Source organism: Anguilla anguilla, chromosome 9 (assembly GCF_013347855.1).
Source record: "Anguilla anguilla isolate fAngAng1 chromosome 9, fAngAng1.pri, whole genome shotgun sequence".
In the NCBI taxonomy this organism is placed as follows: Eukaryota; Metazoa; Chordata; class Actinopteri; order Anguilliformes; family Anguillidae; genus Anguilla; species Anguilla anguilla.
This window is the reverse complement of record NC_049209.1, coordinates 5,969,679-5,985,381: the sequence shown is the minus strand read 5'-3', so window position 1 is coordinate 5,985,381 and position 15,703 is coordinate 5,969,679. Positions and strand designations below refer to the sequence as shown.

The window sequence follows — 15,703 nt, the reverse complement described above, 5'->3', positions numbered from 1 at the left end:
TAGTGATCACAACATCATAATGAACACGAGGGAAATCGTGCTGGAGTTCAGTTGTTGTTGCCTCGCGACTACCCTCACCTGAGATCAGATTGCACCACATACAGCAGTTCCTGTTTGAGTTGAAATAAAAGTACGTTCCTATGGTGATTTAACTGCACTCCCAACTCCGGTGGACAGCTAACTGTTCATTATCCATCATGGCTCCTTGGGAGAGGCAAGGATTCTGGGGTCCGCCGACCTCAACATTAGACTGGTGTGAAGAAAACTATGTTGTCTCCTCTTATATCGCAGAATTCTGTAAGTACGCCGTATATGAAAGTGAAACTAACAATTTTACGTAAATGAGACCATTGCGATCGGTCACTGATGCTGTAGAAATACTGATCATTGATCAATGATCCGGCACTGGTTCGGGAAGCGCCAAAGAGAAATAGCGCTCAGTTCGAAACGAAAGCCTTATTATTTGCGTCATTCACGCAAACCATTAATTTTCCAACCATGTGACTGAACAAAATAATAACTGTTACAGAGTTAATGATGCTGGGGTATTCGCATGTCAATCCGGGAACTAGGGACTATCCATCTTGTTGTAATGATCGGCTCATTATTGTTTTACAAACTGAGAAGATAGACCGATGCTTTTGCGATGTCTGTATTCTTGTAGGCTATTGTACGTAGGCTAAAAGTTGTAACGCAGTGTTACTGTAACACAACGAATACACCCATCAGGGAAAAAAATAAATAGATAAATGTAAAAAGTTTAATGATCCACTCACATTTTCATGGAGCCTCCTTTTCACAGTTTAATGTCATTTTCAGATTTTGTTTAAATATCTCTGTTTGTTTATAGCATATTTAGCTTGTGAAATATGAGAATGAGGCCTACAGGTATGTATTATCTGACCAGCTACCCAGGTCAGCACCCACACCATTGTTTTCAGTTAATGATAATGATCATTTGTAAGGTGCGCTAAGCCTGACAAGAGGTATGAAAAACCTGCTCCTCTAGATTTGTATTTTGCGTAGCAACCCTTCCATGACCTTGCTCTGTCCTTTGAGACAATGCCAAAATACCATCAGTCTGTGGACAATAGCAGATGTGTAACTATCATTGAGTCAAATAATTTTAAATATATAACTTGCGCCCCTTATGTTTCATTGTACACAGTACCTATGCAGTTCTCATGGCCTTCTGTGACCCCTCTTTAGACCATCGGTGGGTCTTGACCCACATAACTGCCTTTCTAGTGATTACAGACTTGTGTATGCTGTGTTGAGACTTGTAATTCAGAGGATTAAAACAGCATGGTTTAATGGACAATATTTTGTGTTTTAAGCTTTGCACTGGTTATAGAAACACAGCTCTGTGTTGTGGAGTAGAGCCAGTCAAGAAATAAAATTATTTGTCCCAAACATTATGGAATTCACTGTATAAAGGTATTGTTTCACTTGCCTGAAATATGTCTATGTGTCAGGTTCTCATGTATTGAATTTAACCCACAGATTGTTTTTCTGACACTGATGCATTGTACTGTGTCCTTCCACAGGGAACACTGTGAGCAACCTGATCATGATTCTACCTCCAATTTATGGTGCCATACAGGCTCTCAAAGATGGCCTTGAAATCTGTTATTTACTTTCATTTTTGGGACTTGCAGGTAAGAAGACTGGATTTCCAAATGCTTTCAGTCTGTAAGAGTCTGTAAATGTATTGCGAAATGACTGTCTTCAGCTACAGTTGTGTGTTGTTTTTTAAATCGAATGGCCCACAACTTAAACTTCGTGCTGTTTTTGTTTTTGCAAGTTGCTTTTTGAGTGAACGTTTCGCTTTTTTCAGTGGTCGGTATTGGCTCATGGTGCTTCCACATGACTTTGCAGTACGAGATGCAGGTGAGCAGTTGTATCTGTATCTGATATTTCCTCGTGACCCTCCCACTGAAAATCGGAAATAGCACCTTTTCTATTCCCATAATGCATTTCAACACAGGCTGCATACCACTTCAGATAAAATGTGGCCGTGTCTGAAAAAAGGGAGTAGCAGGTTCATGAAACAAGAGTCATGCTAAGATGGTGAAGGGCAGAAGGGCCATATGAAACTGAAATAAACTTGAACGGAGGATTGAGGAACCTGTTTTCATATTCATTATTTTTCTCCCTCATGTTGTTTCTCTCCTGTAGTTACTTGATGAGTTACCCATGATCTACTGCTGCTGTGTCTTTGTCTACTGCCTGTAAGTGCTCTCTGCTCTTATACAAACGTTCAGTTCCTTCTTATCTGGTTGTTTTGAGCCGTGCAGTTTTTTGACTATTCAAGTCCATATGGTGCATAAAAAAGAGACTAAAGTGATTCCATTTGTGCTTCTTTGTGACATTTTTCATTGCACGCCTGCATCCAGAAGAGTATTTCTGATCTGTCAGACAGGTGTTTGGGGGTTTTTCTTCATTATGATGAGAATTCTTCAGCCATAAACTGTAAAGGCCTGCCTTGTCCTACCAGGCCCTTTGTGATTCCTGAGCTCACCAGTGCTCTCTTTCTTCTTAATGTTATTCCAAACAGTTGATGTAGATAAGCTTATGGTTTGGCACATCTCATCTCATTTGTCACTCTCTTGACCCTTGACCTTCACTCTGATCGCCATACTGACAATTAAGAGACTCCAAATGCAATAAAAAAGCCTAGAAGACAATACAAGATCATGAAACCTCTCTTATACATACACCAAGGAAGCAATTGAACATACCTGACTAATCAGAAACACCTATGAAGAAAGTTATCCCAAACATAGTGGTGCCCTGAAATCGGGGGCAGTGTAAAACAAGTGCAGTAATTTCTACATGGTAAAACAAAAATGTATTAAAAATACCCTTGAGTAGAAGCTGAAAAGCTGCACTTTAACCACACGTTACTTGTTTTATTACAAATCTAAAATTGTGGAGTACAGAGCCAAATAAATAAAAAACATTATGGAGCTCAGTGTATATTCATGTACAACATACTCATGGTACTTTTCTAGATGTGAATGCTTCAAGCAGGAGAAGTCAATCAGCTGTTTGCCCATCGTGATATTACTTGCGTTCAGCGTTATAGTGACTGTGGTAAGTCTCATTATCTCCCTTTCTATTTGGAACTTACTTAATAGTAGACCCTAAGTTAATTTAAAAAAAAAAAACTTTATTTGTAGAGCACCATGCAGAGAATCAAGCAATGCAAAGTGCTTCACAGTGGAATAAAAATACATAAAAAATAAGGTTAAAATATCAGTCAAATACATGGATAAAGTAATGAAAACAAAAATGTTGATACTGCACAGCTGTATACATTTATACAATATATTTTAACCAATACGCATTATATTATTTTTGCATATTATCAGTGCTGCCTTATAGAGTTTTTTTCCATCAAATGTATTATAATATATATATATAATATTATATATATATAATATATATATATTATATATATTATATGATCTTTTATTTCCATGGATGTTTTAGGTATACCTACAGTGGAAGGAGCCTGTATTTCATCAGGTAAGGAGAGCAACACTTACTATCCCATATTTCATAATTCGTTTGTTTGCCATTAGCAATATTGGGAGATTGGACATACTTGTAAAAAGTGAAAAATCTTCTCAACACTGTAATGGTGAGAGTTACTGTCCTATTCTGCTGACCAGGAGAGGGTAATCCTTCCCTGGGCTTGGATGTCCACACCCCGACATTCTCAGAACATCTGGTTTTTTCAGGATATGGAGAATTGGCCTTCGGTTTTCAGGATTTGTTTGTTATCAGCCAGGGAATCTAAAGGAAAAAATTTTTTTGACAATAGACCAAACAGTTCAAAAGTGATAGACCAATAAAGGAAGCTTCTTCTTATACTGCCACCATCTGGCCAATCTGGGTTTGTTTTCTTACCTGAGTAGCATGTGGGAACAGGAAGCGACCTTCCAAAATTTTTTACTCTACGATATACATTAAAAAAAAAAATTAAAATCAGAGCAATCCCAGTAGAGTTCCACTGCTTATGGTGCTTGGACCCCTACAAAGGCAGCATGTCTTTATTGCAGCTGTCTTGTCTACACCAACACTAGTTCACTCATAGATTAGATCATAGAAAAATGTTTTATATGGCGACACAAGAGCAGTCTTTGGCTGACATTCATGTGCTTATTGTGTAGCTAAAATGTCGGAAGTTGGCATGAAAACAATAAACCAATACCACTCTTGTTGTCCACCTCGGCCCTAGAGTATGTGCATCATTGCTCATAAACCTTAAGACCTAAATGACAATTATGTTGGAATTATATCTGATACAGCAAGTACCTACTATTATCTAATATATGTGCTTCCTCAGGTCATGTATGGAATAATGGTGGGAGCCTTATTTTTTCGTTCTGTCTTCATAGTTTCATGGTAAGTATATGCATCCCAATGCAAACTGTACCTTAATACAGGATTTTTTCAATTACGAAGTTTGCATTAATATTCCATGTAACTGAATGTGACTAAGTGTTTCTATTTACAGGGTATATCCATGGCTCAGACCACTGTGCTACACATCTTTAGGTCTGTTCCTGTTCGGCTTCATTCTGTGGAACATAGACAATCTCCTGTGTGATACACTAAGGTAAACAGCTTATGTTTAGGCATTTTTCAGATGTTCTTATCCAGAGAACCATACATTCTTTACATACAATTCATTTATAAGCTGGATATTTTTCTGAATTAAGATTAAGTAGCTTGCTCTCGACAATGGTAGTGACTCAACTGGGAATCAAACCTGCAAACCTGGAGTTACAATCCCCAGCATTGTGAAAGACTAATAACAAATTATAGGAATATTCGTTATTGCAGCTGAAGGTGGTGCAATCAGTGATTAAGTTTAAGGGGGCAATTGCTTTTTCACATGGGTAATATGGGTGTATTTCATTAAATAAAATAATAACGTAGGGTTCCCATTGTCGAATATTACATTTTGTCTAAAGATCTGAAACCATTCAGTGTGACAAATATGCAATAATATAGGAAATCAGGATTGGGGCAAATACTTTTTCTCAGCACTGTGCAGTACATATATTAGTCACTGTCGCCAGTGCACCCGTGTGCTTATGAAGTTATTTTATAAGCAGATTGTGAGGAGTAAGAGAGATCCTTATAAAGTGTCATTGTCGCTTTGAGCTGAAGAACGCATGGCATCTTTCACCTCTTCTGACTTGTGGCTGACTCTCATTTCTTCTTGCCCGCAGAGCAACTCGAGAAAGGCTGCCCCCCCTTGTTGGTGCAGTTACTCAATTCCATGCCTGGTGGCACATTCTAACAGGCGTGGGATCCTACCTGCATATTCTCTACAGGTAAAAATGGTTTTGGAGTTTGGAATGATCGCACACTGTAGAGGAAAAGAACAGGAAGCTGTTAAATGTTGGTCTACTAGTTCATGAAAATGAAATTGCCTTTGGGCTATGCTCCTGATCAGTATGTACTTCCTCTGAAAATCTTGATTCTGCTTCTTCCAAAAGCATCCAGATAAGACGCACCTACCTCAAACACAGACCGAAAGTGCAGGTCAGTAAGACTGACTAAACTAAAAAAAATAATCCTCTAAGGTCCTCTAGCATTGTTCCCTGTGGTGAAATGTGAATTGTGCTCAGTTTATATGTAGATTTTGGCCCCTGACTGACACTGAGTCCCAGAAGAGCAGCTGAGGGTGAGTTGGCATCAGAGACAATGCCGCCTCTCCACACAAGCTGTGGTGGCATGTCGTGTGGCCGCACTGGAATTCCGATGACTTCAGTAAACTCACAGAGGCTTCGAAGAGGCTTCTCTCCCATCAGCTCAGCCAAAAGAATTCCTCTTCTCAGCCACACAGAATTCTCAAGATTAGTGTTCTCTAGGAAATGAGTAGCTGTGTTTTCATGATACTTAATGGAGTAGGCCAGATGTCAGTGGTGAACATGTCAGGAACTTTTCACATTGATCATTAGTCATTTTAATCATTATATTAATACAGTGCACGCACATACACATACATACACACCACACACACACACACACACACACACACATACACGTACACACACACATCACATGCACTCAGGAGATTTAAGGCCTTATGCATGACGTGACCCTTGACAAAGGGAAACAAGCTTTGGTTGCTTTCTTCAACATGGGAAGAAACGAACGTAAGTGATGCTAACTTGTTTCTAGTTTATTATGAATATTATAGACCTTTTAACATAAATATGGTTCTGGCAGATGCTAGAGATTATGTTATTTTGAATTATAATTTTTGTGGTTTTTAGCATCCAGGGGGTTCTTGATGCTACCTATACCAATATTATGTCTGGAGGAGACCATAGGCAATGTTTGTGCTGGTCACAAACAGATTAAACCAAAGGGAATGTTATGCCGTTACATTATGTCATTTTATTTATTGTTTTTAACAGTAGATGTGTTGTGTATGTTAAATTCATTTGCATAATTTGGTGCAAGAAGTGCATCTCAATGATTATCACAAATATTTTTTTTCTCAGTTTTTTTTTTACTGCACACTGTGGGACTGAAATGATCTGACTCAGATCTGATGTGATCTGGTATCTGTTATGTGCTATTACCAAGATACACGAAGTTCAATGATAGAGGATACCCACAAAGTAACTTCCACATCCACTGACATAACTATGGTGGGATTTCTTCGTTCATCAGCTGTAGAGGCCTTCCTTGGCCTAGCAGGACCTTTGTGATTACAGTTGATTTTTGTAGGTCTAAGGTTTGGCCTATGTGTTTTTTTTTTTGTTTTTTTTGTTTTTTTTTCTCAGCCTCGTGATGGCTTTTTTTTACTTTAATTGGCATAACTCTGGTCCTCATGTTGACAAACGTTAGTAACTGACTCCAAAGGCAATCAAAAGCCTAGAATCAAAACTAGGTACTGAAAGCAATCCTATACCTGCAGAAAGGAAGTAGCTGAACACACCTGACTGATCAGGAACAACTGTGAACGCATTTGTCCCAAACAACTTGGTGCCCTGAAATAGGGGGATATATGTATAAAAAGTGATGTCATTTCTACGTGGTGAAACCAATATGTATAAAAATACCATTTAATAAATGCTGATAATCTGCACTTTAACCACATGTGAATTGTTTGATTACAAATATAAAAGTGTATTGAGCCAAATCAAGAAAATTATGACTTTGTCCCGAATATATACACGTGTCTAACTGTTTAGCTTAGAGTGCTATAATTTATTTAGCCAGTGGGCTAGTAACATTATTATTTTGTGAACATTTAACAGTTCTTTTTAGCTACTACCTGATATGTATTAATTTAGTAAACAATGCAAAGTATGAAAAACCTTTGTCATGGAAAAGTAGCTCTCACTAGTCTCTGGCCAAGAAATCTGTCTAGTTCACCAGTTTTTCTTCAGAGCACAACTCAATCTTTCGCCATGCCCTGTTGTTTCTCCTCATCCCTGACTGTTCCCGGTCCATTGAACACCTAGCAGACTTGAAATTATAAGGCTGTGGCCCCATCCTGAGTGTTGGAAAGAGGATGTTTCCACCTTGTTGGTCTCGACCATAAATATCTGATTAATCGACAGTCAACAATGGGGTTAAATCATGCTGTTGTTGCTTATTTTCTCACTCACTGTAGCGCTCACTATTTTCCCTTTCCCCTAAGTTGCGAAAAGTTCAAATTCCCCATATTATTCAGATTTGAGGTGCACGTGGCCAATTGCATTATAAAAGCAAGCACAGATGTAATTCTGAGTGTATTTTATTTTTTATTTCTAAATCCCATTGCTGCATCATTTTCCCACACACTCACTGGGTATGCAAACCTAAAAGATGTTCTTTAAAGCCGCACAACTCAATGTTAAGTCTTTAACAGCTTGTTTTAAATGAATGTTTTGGTATCCCTTGAATGACACACAGTTAATCATCTGCTGTTGTGGTTTAGCAGTTAAACTGTATACAGCTCAGGTATAATACCTCTATATACTGTACTGTTCTCTGACTTTGTCTTTTATATAAGCACAGAACACAAGTTTTGGTTATGTTAGTGCCAAAGATATGAGAGGAATTTTGTGCCAGAATCGTATTATAGTTGTTGTGATTGTGTACTGTTATGTAAATGGTCCAACATTTTTACAGCTAATGTGTGAAGCTCTTGTGTTGGACAACAGGTATACAATAGTCTAGAAATGCTGTATGTCAACTATGAATGAAGTATGAATGAACCATGCCTTAGCTCTGCTTTGGAGTTGTAGTGATGATTCTCAGATGATTTTACTGTGTAACATTTTGTCTAAATGTATTTACCTAGTATTCATTCTTAATTATTCTTAAAAGTTTGCGTAAAGGTACATTTTTACTGTTTAACTTTTTGCTGTTGCCTTTACAGGAAAACATTGTATGTCATGACATTCTTGCGATGAGTTTAATTTATTCATGATACTGTAAGCGAAAAGATGGTTTGCGTTTTCACTGTCTCCCAAGTGTTTGTCATGTTTATTCATTTCCTTTTGAAACTTCCAAAATCTTTTGAATCTGGAGGAGGGCATTCAATCACTGGAGTTTGTTTTCCTTGAACTTTTAACCAATCTGTTATATTCTGTTCATCGCAGCACTGTAGGGGTTTGATCAAAGGCCTCCATAGACACTGAAAAAGTTGGATATTACCTTTTGTATATACCAGATATTTTTACTACTGTAAGATATAAATTGTGTCAAGACAACGAATTGTGGCCTTCTTGAGCAACCCCCAATTTTAAATGCAGCTATTTCAATGTTATAAAGATTCAGACGATAGTATTTCCCATAAATTCATTTCATGCAAGTAACAGCAGAGGGCAGTAGAGCACTTAAAACTGATTTCTGATAGGCAGAGAGTAAATCTTTGGTTTAGTGTACCCTGCCCTGACAGCCTTGTGGAGACCTACATATAAATCCAGCCAATTTTACAGTTTCCCCCGAAATACATGTTCAAACAACATTTTGAAAGTCAATTAAAGATAATTAAGTGAAGGGTTACTGAAATCACTGGATAGCTGAAACCCATTGGTTATGCTATGGTTCGGCAGATTGAGGGAAAAAAATCTTAAATTGGAGATGATATTAAAAAACAAACCATTCATTGTTCCATTTAGTTCCAACAGAATTCACTTTTGTTTACATGAAAACGTGAAAATGTCTCTTTGCTGTGACTCAAGATCCTGTTCATGTGTAAGCCACTTGTGTGAGTCATTTCACATTTTGCAATCTTATCCTTGTAGAAGGAAATTACGTCCAGTCAAAATAAATGTTTCATCATGCAGATCTGAGGTGTGCCTGATGGTTGCTGAGTAGCGTGAGTTCGTCATCACAGACTCTAGGTTTCTGTCACACAGTCCTGCATTTCAAAACGCACAATGAAAAACATTTCAGCAAACAGACCAAAAGTTTTTTTTTTTTAAATCTGGAAAAAAGTTCACCATTTATGTAGCTTCTTCTGTATCATTTCATTTTAAGAGTGCAGTTTCCAAACTTGTTAAATACACTGTTTTACGCTTTGACGCTCAAGCAAACAGACCACTTCATCGTTAGTGATTGCTCTGGGGGAAAAGGCTCCAAGGTGCATTTGCATGCAATAAATGTGAACAAAGTTTTCAATGACCACCTGAAGAGAATTTTCATATTTTAGTGTATTTCAGAGCTTACAGATTAAAAACCTGCTTCCTGTCTTGCATAGCAGATGTTAAGGCCCTTTAGTCTATATTCCCAGTCACATTCTTTTGCTGAAGCACTAAAAAATTGACATTGACACGTTCTTTCACAAATATAAGTAGGATTTATAATCCTGAAACTTTGTTGTGGTGCACCAGGATTATGAAAATATGGTTAAGATAAGACTTATACTGGTGGTAAACCACATACTGGTGGTAAACCAAGGTTGGTCCACAAAATAAATCAAGCTTCTTGGTTTTGTTTCTGTTTTAACTATTTAAGTAAAGCTGTGGTATACATCTTTGGCTTAAATACTCAGAGATAGACAGAGTTATCAGAGGACTGTCCTGAGTCAACAGACTTACATTTCCCTCAGGTAAACAGTTTGTTTGAATTTTTTTTTACAATGCTTAGCAAGTCACAACAATGCTACCCAAACAAACACAACTGAAAGTGGAACTGGAACACTGCTGTAAATATTGACATCAGCTAATTTAGAATTGGTTGTTTATGTGTCAAAACTGGAGTAGTACAGTTGCAATACACTAAGATATGAGCCACATGTGCAAGGATGTCACATTAAAACCTGCTTTTGCTATCTTGCGCACCACATGCAAAGTGTTTTCAGAAGAAATGCATGCTATATAATTTCTCAAGCGAGCCTGTTTGAAAGGAGGAAACTATGAAGTCTAGAAGATTAATTGAAATAATTGCACAAACATTAGTCAAAAAGCACAAACACCACAAACTGGAATGAAGCAATCAAAAAATGGTGAAATGTATTTCTCACTGAAAGGGGAAATCCGCTTTTGCCAAATTTTATTTGTTAATGTCAGATATTATGTTCACAGTATACGGAAAGAGGAGTAGATTTAGCACACAGCTGCCAAATCAACACATCAGGTAAAAAACCCTGAGTATCAGCAAGGTGATGTAATACCATGCTCTAAAAACATCCTATAAAGAGCATTATATATGTTAATGTGTAAACTCAGTAAAGACTAAGGATGAACACATCAATATGAAAAGAATGAGGAAACATTCTGAAGACAATTAAATGACAACTATCATGAGAGCATTTGAGGTGTATATAGTTAATTGGTGTGGGTGCCATATAAATGTATGCACTCACACACTAACACACTCACTCACACACCCACACACACACACACACATACACGCATACATACATACAACAGTTTCTGAAAAATGGTAAAAAAATATAGATGCATGTAAATACCATGAAATAAAAGCTGATCATCTGTGCTTTTGTTCATATTTATCTTTTGAACTTAAATCAGAATGCCTTAATTATATAACAAAAATACCAAATTTCATTCTACTGTTACCATGCTTTCGGGGAGCACAGCAATGTATTTGCCTGTCACGACTCGTGGGGGGTTCGGACCCAAAAGCAGAGGGAAAAAACTCAAAACTCCAAAATGGGAGGAGAACAAAAGACTTTACTCAACAAAAGGGCAAACACAAATGGGGAACAGAAAAGGCCACGATGGGCAAAAACACAAACTCCAAAAATATCTAATAAAACAGAAAACAAGAGGAACTCAAAAACACGGGCAGGGCAGAACACAGGCAGGCAGAGTACAAGGGCAGGTACATATGGTCAGAAAAATACACAAGAAGGAAACAAACACAAGGAACCAGCACCCGAGTCAAGCGGACAAAGAACTTAAATAGACAGGGGGTAACAAGACACAGGTGAACTCAAAAAACAATCAAACCAGAAAAGGAGGGGATAACAAGACACAGGTGGGAACAATGATAGAATAACGAGACAATAATGGAAAACAATAATACAATTAACAAGGGGGAGCAGGACACAAAACAGAAGTGCCGCCATCTGGTGGCCCAACAATGGAAACACAGACAGGAAAACACAGAACCATGACATTTGCCTATACATTGTTTAATTTGGCTGGGGTTGCTGGGGATCATTCTGATCAGATCATGCCTTGTGTGTGGATGGACTACTTGTCCGGAAGATTCCAGCACCAACTGAGGAAAAGTCAGTCATGTAGCGGCTTCGCCCCGGGAGTTGACCACGTCTCATCCAGTGCTGATGGCTGCCTGCAGACTGCCTATTACCGTGCAAACTCAGCTGGTGGACTTTGTGGTAAAAAGAAGCAGCAGCCGTTTGAGGTACATTGCCATTGTACACACAATGATATTATCTGCGGAGCTCCGGAGACTGGGAGACAGGGTAGATCCTTCTCCATGGATGTCACCCGCAATGATCGTGAAACAAAAAAACGAGCCGGCTCAGGCAGTGTGTAAAAGAGAGCCTAACAAGGCGATGATGATGATGACAGTCACCCGCTACCACACATTGAGGAAGTTTCCCACGTGCTGTGGGGGCACTTTCAAGTTCCCAGGGTTTCATACTCGTCCTGTATCGACCAGTTTTCCAGTCATGGAAAACATCTGGAAAATTTACAAAATGTTCTGGAAATATTTGTGAGGTCCTGGAAAATTGTAGGCTATGCTATAAGTCAAGCTGTTAAACAGTATATTTAGATTGCATATTTTTCTGTATTTTCTCTGTATTTTTCTCCGCTTTTCTCATTTTTATTAGCTGCTGAGATTACACGGCAGCACAAAGTTTTGAATGATTATGGTGCTTGCACATTGCCCTCCTGCCCAGTGAGTGGGAACCCTGGTACAACAAAGATCTTACTGCCTTTATCGCTCACAATGGACTTTTTCTGTTTCACTAAGGTTCCCTATGGTCTGGCAAGTGCTCCAAGAGCTTTCCAGAGGAGGTTTGTCCCAGATCGTGGCTGGTCAGGAATTGCCCGGTGCAACCCGTACGATAGAGGATCACTTATACAGAGACCCCTGAGCTCCACGAGACGCGGCTCAGGACTCTGTGTGGCTTCGCCTGCATCAGTGGCCTGAAACCCAATTTGGAAAGGTGCCATTTCGGCTTTTCTGGGTCGTCATTTCAGGCTCTGGTCTTTGCCCCAGCCCAGACCATGGCAGTGCTGTTACCGAGGGCCCTCTTCCTCCTCACGTTCCTGCACTTTGTGCATTCTTGGACATAACAACATAAGATATACTTATTGAACCCCGTGGGGTAATTTGTCCTCTGCATTTGACCCATCCTAGTGACTTAGGAGCAGTGGGAAGCCACAGTGCAGCGCCCAGGGACCAACTCCAGTTCTGAGGCCAGTGCCTTGGTCAAGGGCAACTGCAGGAGCGCACATAACATGCATGTCTTTGAGTGTGGGAGGAAACCGGAGTACCTAGAGTAAACCCACACAAACACGGGGAGAAAATGCGAACGCCACGCAGAGAGGATCCGGTCGGACCTGGATTCGAACCCGGAACCTCTTTCTTGCGAGGCAACAGTGCTAACCACTATGCCTCCGTGCCCACCCAACATGGTACTCACAGTGCATTCAAAATGATGCAGCTGTGATTGAGCCGCTATGTGCTCTGCTAAGAAAAGACCCAGATTTTTGGGTCTTTTGAGACTGATACTGCAGGAACAGACATGTCAAAGAAATTGATAGCTTCTAGACCAGCTCTTGTACTCTATGACCCTGCTCTACCTACAATTTGTCACAACAAATACCTGTGAGTACGGTGTAGGTGCAGTTTTTACACAGCTCCACATAATAAATTGTGGATCTTTGCTTTATCCCCAAGAGAGAAAATGCTACAAGTCACCCAGGCTGTTTTTTCCCATTTTTTAAAATACACAACACTGTTGTTAACAGGCCTATGTTTTTCGATATGCAATTCTCACAAATTCATGAAGCTGGTTGCAACAATAATTCTGGCTAACAAGCACTACTAAAAAATTCCAAATTTGTTCACAATTTAAATTAATTTGTTTACTACTATTTATTAAATACTTTAGAAATAAAATCTTCACTGGCCTCAAAACAGTACAGATTAAAGCCCAGTTTACAGAAAAATTGCTTTAAAGTATACAAAGTCATCGTAATTATAATGATTCAAAATAATATATTTTTTTTAAAAATCACCATTTATTTTAGGAAAGTCATTACTCACAGTTAGCATATAGTCAATATGCAGAATCAGCCGATGGAAAAGCTTAGGTGTTTACTGGTATATTTATTCTTTTTGTACAATATTTCTTATATTATTAATAATATTCATATTAATAATTGTAAAGAAATGCCACTAAGTCTTAGTCTAAGTAAGATTGGTTTTAACATCATGATTAAATATAGCCATCCTTTCCCCTTCAATTTCAGAAACAAACACTTACACAACACAATATCATGAGATTGGTAGTCTCTCAAATATTTGAAAAAAAATCAAATTTAAAAATGTAATTAAAATATTTGAGATAAATTGACTTTGGTTAAAGTTAAGGATAAAGCACATTTCGGATTGACTGTTCTGGATCAGCGGCTAAGTTCCTTGTTCAGCAATTTGGCCTCACCAGGATATGACTACATAGCCTTTTTTTATCAAAAGCCCTTGTACAAACAAACTATTCCATATTCCAAACAATCCCTTATAGTGTACTAATTCTGCCACTGTTCCTTCAGCAAACACTTAGTCTAGCCACTGCTGGGGCATGCAGGAGTAATACTGTGGACACAACAGAAACTTTATCTGAGATTAATATAGTCGACAGGAAAGGGGGGGGGGGTGCTTTGTCTGCCTGTTCACTGATCTTTCTTACTGCTCCTACAAAGAACTTGGTGTTCAAAGGACACCAGTGTGTTCTGGTTAAATGTACTATTAAGAACGATGGTCAGGTATCTTCAGGATTTAATCAATTCCAGTTCCAGTATAAACTCTGGTTAATGATTCACTTTTTGATTAATTGGGACAGGCACCATTTTTTGAACAGTGAATGGTTAAGAGTGAATGGCTTTATGTTGTACATTGCAACAGGGATTTGCTTCCATTCAGCCAGACGAGCATTAGTGAGGTTGGGCACTGTTTGGGGGTTTGGGCCTGGCTTGCAGACGGCTTTCCAATTGATCCCAAAGGTGTTGGACGGGGTTGAGGTCAGGACTCTGCAGGCCGGTCAAGTTTTTACACACTGTTCTCGACAAAGCCATTTCATTATGGACCTCGCTCATGCTGAAACAGGAAGTGGCCTTCCCCAAACTGTTGGGGATATATGCATATATACACACACACACAAACACATACATTTTTTTCTTTTTTTCTGAGGATTTGAGGCACAGCTGATGTCAATGGTAAATTGTCAGACAGTTCTTGTCTGATTATGCACATTAAATGCTTCTGGAATGCTGAAGCAACTGTAACATTGATAGGAATGAGATGTTTGTTTCTGAATTTGATCTGATTGGTCCTCAACAGATAAAGAAAGAGAAATACAAGAACCCAAAGTCAAGAAGCTAGTCCTCTAGTCCTCAATGCTGACCATTTGTGATTCGGCTCCTGACCCTATTTTAGAACCCAAGACAGCTGGGGAGGAAAACAAGTTTTATTGTTATATTTGATATGTCTTCTTTGTGACCATTCAGAGAGGATAAAATGGTTGAATCAAGCTGAAAAGTGGTATGCCAAAATATTTCTGATAATGTGTGCCTGAGTTGATAGGCTAGTAACCTGTCTAATCATCATAACTAACGGCTTCCAGTCTCCACATACTTCATTTAGCCATAAAAAGCCCTAATGTTATGCTGTGGATGTGACAAGCTGTGATGATGTGCAGCCAAAGATTATCAACAACTTGACAGTCTTCATGTGGTCGATATTAATATTTTTCTGCTTTGCACATTCACACCATACCTAGGCAAAGGTCTACAATGGCTGCTGAAATCCATCATTTGGGATCCATTCTATATTGTATTATTTTTATTTGTTCACTACATTCCAGTCATTCAAGACCACTTCTTCACTGTTCCATCACTGCGTATATGCAAAACAGCTGGTGATCGCACTTTAGGATAACCACATATTTTTGCGCAAGTCGAATAACAATAGGCCTACTTTTGTTCTTTTTAAAAAAAAATTTGGGGTTATG

At 38.7% G+C, this 15,703-nt stretch overlaps 1 protein-coding gene across 1 annotated transcript; it reads left to right on the top strand.

Moving 5' to 3' along the window:
• Positions 1-93: 93 nt before the first annotated feature.
• acer3 (alkaline ceramidase 3) lies at positions 94-9,315 on the top strand. Its single transcript, XM_035435145.1, has 11 exons — positions 94-297; positions 1,548-1,658; positions 1,838-1,890; positions 2,179-2,231; positions 3,015-3,096; positions 3,496-3,531; positions 4,355-4,413; positions 4,526-4,627; positions 5,247-5,351; positions 5,517-5,562; positions 5,649-9,315. Exons 1-11 carry the CDS (start codon positions 198-200, stop codon positions 5,700-5,702), a joined length of 801 nt encoding a protein of 266 aa, XP_035291036.1. The 5' UTR covers positions 94-197; the 3' UTR covers positions 5,703-9,315.
• Positions 9,316-15,703: the final 6,388 nt, after the last annotated feature.

Bases quoted from the DNA above. Each gene is read 5' to 3' on its own strand.
- acer3 (XM_035435145.1), top strand. From the start codon at position 198: ATGGCTCCTTGGGAGAGGCAAGGATTCTGGGGTCCGCCGACCTCAACA. The intron at 1,659-1,837 runs GTAAGAAGACTG...CGCTTTTTTCAG, and splicing joins TTCATTTTTGGGACTTGCAG to TGGTCGGTATTGGCTCATGG. The intron at 4,414-4,525 runs GTAAGTATATGC...TTCTATTTACAG, and splicing joins TCTGTCTTCATAGTTTCATG to GGTATATCCATGGCTCAGAC.